Source organism: Gadus morhua, chromosome 18, assembly GCF_902167405.1.
Source record: "Gadus morhua chromosome 18, gadMor3.0, whole genome shotgun sequence".
Taxonomy (NCBI): domain Eukaryota; kingdom Metazoa; phylum Chordata; class Actinopteri; order Gadiformes; family Gadidae; genus Gadus; species Gadus morhua.
In genome coordinates this window covers 1,495,856-1,503,863 of record NC_044065.1, presented here as the reverse complement: position 1 = coordinate 1,503,863, position 8,008 = coordinate 1,495,856, and the positions used below count along the sequence as shown (strand labels likewise).

Genomic DNA, 8,008 nt, shown 5'->3' with positions numbered 1-8,008 from the left:
AGTAATCTTGCTCAGCTGCAGCCTCTGTGTTTGCACAGAGTGAAACATTATAGTTAACTATTTAAACAACAACTTAATAATTTACATTTCTTCATTATCATTTAGCAGATGCTTTTATCCTGAGTGGTAACAGAAAGAAGTGAGGCTGAGAACAACAAAAAATTGGTGTCAAAACGTCAAAGAATAACTTGAAAGAGTGCAGAGGATAGGAATCAGAGATACAAGTTATTTATTTTTATGAGTGGTACCTGTTAAATGTTATACTCAAAATGAACCAAATGTTAGGTTATACGTGAACCTAACCATGAGAGCTGTACCCTATGTAACCCTTAACAGGAGACTGATTTGTGTTTGTGTGATCAGCATCATCGCGTGTTCAAACAATGAAGCATTTCGAGGTGCTTTTCTTCTGCACAGGAAGACCAGAGGTTAGAGACAGGAAACTGTTTGGAGGAGATAGTTTCCTTCTCGCCTCTTGCCAAACTGTATGTGAGTGAGACCGGTTGCAAAGCGCGGCACCCTGGATTGAACCTTCTAGTGATTAACAAAGTAAAAGCGGACAGGATCTCTGCAGAACCGACTGATGGTGAGTAGGTCCACAATCTTCATGACTTTGTGCTTGATAGGAATATGTTCATGCTTGTTTGGAATTCAATGAAAACCTACATCTTCTGATTTACACCAACTCGGTAATTACATTTTGTAATAATGAGATGTTTTTGATCATTTAAAGTCGATGTATTATAACACCCGGTGAGAGTGTGATTAGCCATTACATAGCTAATCACACCCTCACTTTTAATCAAAACGTCACTTTAAGAAAATACTAATTATAACATGTATGTATTATATCCCTCATATGACCACACATTAAATTATATGTTGGCCTCATTTGAATAATACTAAAATACATTGATACAATATCAACTTGCACATATGGTATGTTGTTGCATGGTATGGCAGTTACTATCATGTTGTGTTCACCGACCTGTTTCCATGGTAACAACACCACTTGTTACAACAGAATATGAAAATGTGTTTGTGTGATGCAACGGAAGTTGAGGTTATTCTCGTGCGTTTCTTTTGTCACGGTGTGATTGAACCTACAGCTACACTGACTGCCCCCTATCACAGCTACAGGCTCTCTTTATCACAGATACAATCTGTCCTTCACTACAGCTACAGTCTGTTATTCATAATAGCTACAGTCTGTTCTTTATCACGGCAACAGTCTATGTTCTATCACAGCTATGAGCTTTACTTTAGAAAGCTACGGCCTGTCGTGTATCACAGCTACATTCGGTCGTTTATCACATTTAGAGTCTGTCCCTTTCACTTCTACAGTCTACATTTACGGCATTTTGCAGACTCTTTTATGATGTTATGACTCACAACGGTTAATTAAGACAGTGGCCCACCGGCGGCGGAGTCAACCGTGCAAGGCGACAGCCAGCACGTCGGGAGCGGTCAGGGTGAGGTGTCTTGCTCAGGGACACGTCGACACTAGTACACCTGCTCTACCTCCTGAGGTGAGCCGCCCCAAGAGTCTCTCCTCAATAACAGTCACCGACGTGTCCTCTGCCACAGCTCCAGTCTGTCCTTCTGTCACATGAGACCGATTCACACGCGGCGTCGGCTCCCTCACTGCTCCTCCTCACTACCTGTGCAGGTGAACCTGGAGCTGGCGTGCGGGGGCGGAGCGGCGAGCACCTGTCCAGGTGGGCAGTGAGGGGCTCATGTCGCGCGGCGGCCGGCAGTACGAGGCCCTGCTGGGCCGCAGCGAGAGAGTCACATGGCAGAGAGACTGCTACATGGACCTCCAGTCCAACCCCGGAGGACCTCCCTCCAAGAGCGACAGAGACGCCCACGGTAGGCCACTCCCCCCGGGGTCATAGGGGCGGGTCCCCGCGGGACGCCAGGTGTGATTGTATTGGGTGTGTTGACATGTGTTTTTATATTGGATGTGATTATATCGGATGTGTTCATATTGGATGTGTTTATATTGGTTGTGTTGACATGTGTTTACATTGGATGTGTTGATATGGGATTATATGGGATGTGTTTATGTTAGATGTATTTGCATGGATGTGTTTACATTGGGTGTGTTTAGATTGGGTGTGTTTACATGCGATCACATTGGATGTGTTTGTGTTCACATTGGGTGTATGTACATGTGTTTATATTGGATGTGTTCATGTTGGATGTGTTCATATTGGATGTGTCTGGGTTCATATTGGATGTGTTCATATTGTATGTGTCTTCGTTCATATTGTATGTGTCTGTGTTGGATGTGTTCATATTGGATGTGTCTGTCTGTGTTCATATTGGATGTGTCTGTGTTCATATCGGGTGTGTCTGTGTTCATATTGGATGTGTCTGTGTTCATATTGGATGTGTTCATATTGGATGTGTCTGTGTTCATATTGGATGTGTCTGTGTTCATATTGGATGTGTTTGTGTTCATATTGGATGTGCCTGTGTTCATATTGGATGTGTCTGTGTTCATATTGGATGTGTCTGTGTTCATATTGGATGTGTCTGTGTTCATATTGGATGTGTCTGTGTTCATATTGGATGTGTTCATATTGGATGTGTCTGTGTTCATATTGGATGTGTCTGTGTTCATATTGGATGTGTTCATATTGGATGTGTCTGTGTTCATATTGGATGTGTTCATATTGGATGTGTCTGTGTCCATATTGGATGTGCCTGTGTTCATATTGAATGTGCATGTGTTCATATTGGATGTGTCTGTGTTCATATTGGATGTGTATGTGTTCATATTGGATGTGTCTGTGTTTATATTGGATGTGTCTGTGTTCATATTGGATGTGCCTGTGTTCATATTGGATGTGTTCATATTGGATGTGTCTGTGTTCATATTGGATGTGTTCATATTGGATGTGTTCATATTGGATGTGTCTGTGTTCATATTGGATGTGTTCATATTGGATGTGTTCATATTGGATGTGTCTGTGTTCATATTGGATGTGTTCATATTGGATGTGTCTGTGTCCATATTGGATGTGCCTGTGTTCATATTGAATGTGTATGTGTTCATATTGGATGTGTCTGTGTTCATATTGGATGTGTATGTGTTCATATTGGATGTGTCTGTGTTTATATTGGATGTGTCTGTGTTCATATTGGATGTGCCTGTGTTCATATTGGATGTGTTCATATTGGATGTGTCTGTGTTCATATTGGATGTGTTCATATTGGATGTGTTCATATTGGATGTGTCTGTGTTCATATTGGATGTGTTCATATTGGATGTGTTCATATTGGATGTGTCTGTGTTCATATTGGATGTGTTCATATTGGATGTGTTCATATTGGATGTGCCTGTGTTCATATTGGATGTGTTCACATTGGATGTGTCTGTGTTCATATTGGATGTGTTCATATTGGATGTGTTCATATTGGATGTGTCTGGCGTGTGGCTCTCAGGATCCGTCTGGGTCCATCAGCACCAGCAGCAGCTCCAGCGCTTCACCACCGCCAGCTTCCTGCGGCGGATGCTGTCCCACCTGCGGGTGCAGGAGCTGCTGAGCGTGGTGGACGAGATGCGGGTGGAGGACGGCGGAGGGAGGCAGGTGGAGGAGCAGGTCATGACCCTTCTCTCCCTGCTGGCCAGCAGAGCCCCCCACGGGCCCGACGCCCTTCAAGCCTTTGTGGAGAACTCGGACTCCCACGAGGCGCGGCTCATCCTGACACATGGTACGGCCCGCTCAGTCTCTTCCTGTTCATCCTGACGCATGGTACGGCCCGCTCAGTCTCTTCCTGTTCATCCTGACGCATGGTACGGCCCGCTCAGTCTCTTCCTGTTCCCCACCGTGCGTGTAGAGGGCTAGCCTAACCCCGAAACAAGGCTCCAGTTTAAGGGGGTGGAATTCTATTTTTAGTTGTGAAATTGATTCACAACATTTGGGGAAAACGTCTGAAGGAGCTAACTAATCAAGGCACTAATTAGGGAATCGATGAAGGGGCTTCTTCGGTCTAAGTGCATAATATAAAGAGAATCAATCACACGATAATAATTATTATAACAAATGAATAATAACATGCACAAATAAAACTTTGGAAGGAGTCTGTAATCAACAGCGGGTGAATCCTTGAGTCTGTTGCCAACTGCTAAGTCCCGCGACCTCCACGTTCCCTCCTGCAGACCACATGGTAAAGGAGCACCAGACGATGCTGCTCCAGAGGCTCGCTTCTTCCAGGGACCGGATGTACAACGCTCCCCCCAGCCTGAGCAGCGCCTCCCGGGGCTTGCTGTTGGTGGACGGCCTCTCCAACCTCCAGCAGAAGGAGCACGACCTCATGCAGGTCAACACCGCGCGGGGCAGCGGGAGGATCCACCTCCGATCCCTGGCCCTTGCCAGGCTGATGGAGCCCCTGACGCGGGTCAGCTCCTCTCCGAGGGTGTCTCTCACCGTGGGCGTGGCCGGCATCGGCAAGACGGCGTTGGTCCGGCAGTTTGTCACCCAGTGGTGCCTGAGGAAGGTGTGCGGCGACATCAGCTTCGTCCTGCCCTTGTCCTTCTGGGAGCTGAACTCCCTGGAGAAGGTGTCTGCCGAGAGGCTGGTGAGGCTGGCCTTCCCGCACCTGAGCGACCCCTCCCTCGTCCTGAGCGGAGCCTGTCGGACGCTCTTGATATTCGACGGCCTGGACGAGTTCCGCTGCCGGTTGAACTTCTCGGACGCGTCCACGTGCAGCGACCCGAAGAAGGAGGTGAGCGTGGAGGACTTGGTGACCAACATCATCCGCGGGAACCTCCTCCCCGACGTGTCAGTGTGGCTGACGTCGCGTTCGGCCCACGCGGCGCTGATCCCCGTGGGACTGGTGGACCGGCTCACCGAGGTCCCCGGCTTCACCTCGCAGGACGTCCACACGTTCCTCCACCACTATCTGCCGGAACGGGACACGGCGGGTCAGGTCTGGGCTCACCTGGAGTCCCACAAGTTCCTGATGGTGATGTCCTACATCCCCTGCGTCTGCCAGATCGTGATGGAGACCCTGAGGTTCCTCCTGCAGAAGGGGTCGCCGGACGGCCTTCCCAGGACCTGCACGGAGCTCTACGCACACTTCTGTGCCATGAACGCCGAGGCAGGGGCACCCCGAGGCCGGGAGCCCATGAGGACGGAGCAGGTCCAGGCCAGCCAGCGGAAGCTCTTGGGACCCCTCGGCCGCCTGGCCTTCTACGGACTCATCAAACACAAGTACACCTTCGGCGAGCAGGACCTCCGGGCGCACGGGGTGGACCTGCCGTCCGCGCAGGGCAGCCATGGCGCTGCGCTCCTGGTGCGGGAGGAGTCCGCCATCTTCGTGGCGTACCGCTTCGCCCACCTGACGGTGCAGGAGTTCCTGGCGGCCACGTTTTACCACGTCTCCTCCAAGCGGGCCATCTTCGACCTGTTCTCCGAGAGCGCCATGTCGTGGCCCAAGTTGGGCTTCCAGAACCACTTCAGGAACGCCCTGCAGCGGTCGCAGCAGGACGACGGCGGCCACCTGGACGTGTTGGTGCGGTTCCTCGCGGGCTTGCTGTCTCCCAGCGCCGCCAAGCCCCTGGCGGCGCTGGTGGGGAAGGACGACTGCAGCCAGCAGGTTTGGGCCGGGGGCTTCCTCCAGAGCCTGCTGGGTCCGACGGGGGGCTCGGAAGGGGGTGCAGCTGTCTCCCTGCGGGAGGTCAACCTGGCCTACTGCCTCCAGGAGCTGAAGCACACGGAGCTGCTTTGGAAGGTGGAGGAAGCGCTGAGCAGCGGCAGTCTGGCCGGGACGCTGAGCCGGTCCCACTGCGTCGCGCTGGCCTACCTGCTGCAGGTGTCTCCGGAGTGCCGCCAGGAGACCAACCTGTCAGACTGCCTCAACTACTCCACCGTCAAATGTCTGCTGCCGCAGCTGCTGTACTGCTCCCACCTGAGGTCAGATATCTTTCATTCTATCGATGCTATCGTTGAGTCATTTAGCCAACGCTTTCCTCTAAAGCGACCTACAGGGACCTCAAGGGCAGGTCATGAAGGGGCAGGTGGGGGATTAGGGGGGCATCTTGCTCTAGGAGCTCTTCAGGGCTGCTGCAGACATTGGGGATCGAACCCAGTACCCTTCTGCTGGGGGTTACCGTAGCCGCTAGAGCAGGGGTTCTCAAAGTTTTGACAGCTGAGGGCCAATTTAGGAACCCAGAATTGGACTGAGGGCCGCCTAAAAAAAATTAGGCGGGAAACGCCGTCAGCATCCCAGTGGGGGAAAAAAACATTGCACCGTGGACCTCTGGGAGGGAGGTCAAGTGAGGTCTGAATCACGAAACTGAGGTTCATCCTTTCAAAGTAATGTACAGTCTGATTAAAACTAACAAATGCAAAAGGATTTAATTGAAAGCTAGAGAGTCGACTTTTCTCTTTCTTTTTCTTCAATCTGTATGTCATTGCGGGCCGCCAGGAATGTTTCAGCGGGCCGCCATTGGCCCGCTGGCCGCACTTTGAGAACCAATGCGCTAGACTATCCTGCTCCCTGAGAGCAATCACTATTCATACATAGTTTAGCAACTTATTTAATGTGAGATATATGTAGGTGAAGCGGGAAAAGAGGCTGTATGGATTTATACATGTATGGATGAACGGCTGTATAGATTAATGGATGTATGTCTGGATGTATAGATGGATGGATAGATGGATGTTTCTATCCATTGGTAAGCAGATCATCTCTGTTTGCAGGCTGGAGAACAACCACTTCAAGGACAACGTAATGGAGTTGCTGGGAAGCCTATTGAGTGCTAAAGACTGCCAGGTCCAGAAGATCAGGTCAGGTTCTGGGTGGAACTTCGGTTCGAACAGGCAAACTTTTTAATCGAAAAAGTCCACCGGACGACTCAATATGTTGTTTTTTATGGTCATGGTTTTTTTTTCAGTGCAGTAACACTGCAGAAATGTGCAATCACCTCTCTTCCTTACGATTGATTTGTTAACCGCTGTTTCCTGCACTCTTCATCTGCCGCAAGTTTACTTTAACGTGACGTTGGTGTCGGTCGATGTCGTTCGCGCCACACTTAATTTGTCCCTTCAGGATGTCCTTGTTTTTTTTTTTACTGACTAGCTCTGTGAGTCAGTTGGCTTCTGTTATGTTACATTTTAAACCAAACAATCACCTCCTCCCTCCTCCCACCTCCCTGCTAGTCTTGCGGACAACTCTATCGGTAACCTGGGAGCGAAAGCTCTGAGCCGAGCCCTCCTCGTCAACCGGACCCTCACCGCACTAGAGTAAGGTCCTATAAACGAGTAATGTAATAAGTAATATGTAATATGTGATGTTTATACCTAAAACTCACAAGACTAGAGTAAGGTCCTATAATCTAGTCATAGTATAAGTAATATGTAACATATATGCAATTACCCTAACCATCACCAAATTCAAGTGACATAATATAATGGAGTAATATATTAAGTAATAAGTAATAAATAATACATAATAATAATAATATAATCAATTTATATAGCGCTTTTCTCACACTCAAAGCGCTTAAAAAATGTATACAAACAAAACCCTCACCACACTAGAGTAGGCTACATACAGAGTGACATCAAATCATCTGGTAATATAATGAGAGGGGAAGAGAGTGAAAGAGAAAGAGAGATGTGTGTATTTACATTTCACCAGATTGTGTACAGGAGTTATGTTTAAGATGTATCCCATCACACAGCTCTGTATGTTTTTCTTAGTCTCCGCAGCAACAACATCGGAGCCAAAGGCGCCCGTTTTCTGGCTGAAGCGTTGAAGATGAACCAAGCCCTGGTGTCCATCAAGTGAGTTCACCATCAACACATCATCCATACGTATATATCTATCACTGCATTGGTCCGTCGGATCTGCTTAACGGGTCGGTTTGACGGTAGTTTCCAGAACAACGCGATCGGGGAGGAGGGGACGCGTGCGCTCGCCGACGTGCTGCTGGTCAACCGCAAACTGGTCTCGCTCAAGTGAGTCGGCTCCTTCTTAACCAGTTTAAGATATG

At 48.9% G+C, this 8,008-nt stretch overlaps 1 protein-coding gene across 4 annotated transcripts in view; it reads left to right on the top strand.

Moving 5' to 3' along the window:
- Window positions 1-95: 95 nt before the first annotated feature.
- nlrc3 (NLR family, CARD domain containing 3) overlaps window positions 96-8,008 on the top strand; it is a 13,856-nt gene continuing 5,943 nt past the window's right edge. Inside the window, exons 1-9 of one of the 4 annotated variants that reach the window (XM_030339740.1) lie at window positions 430-586; window positions 1,407-1,529; window positions 1,670-1,869; window positions 3,451-3,720; window positions 4,169-5,924; window positions 6,714-6,800; window positions 7,173-7,256; window positions 7,716-7,799; window positions 7,890-7,973. In XM_030339740.1, coding sequence (XP_030195600.1) covers window positions 1,737-1,869; window positions 3,451-3,720; window positions 4,169-5,924; window positions 6,714-6,800; window positions 7,173-7,256; window positions 7,716-7,799; window positions 7,890-7,973 — 2,498 coding nt within the window. In that variant the 5' untranslated portion in view covers window positions 430-586; window positions 1,407-1,529; window positions 1,670-1,736. Of the gene's footprint in view, window positions 587-1,406; window positions 1,530-1,587; window positions 1,870-3,450; window positions 3,721-4,168; window positions 5,925-6,713; window positions 6,801-7,172; window positions 7,257-7,715; window positions 7,800-7,889; window positions 7,974-8,008 lie in introns of all 4 variants that reach the window. The other 3 variants (XR_003973809.1, XM_030339739.1, XM_030339738.1) reach the window with 3 other exon arrangements.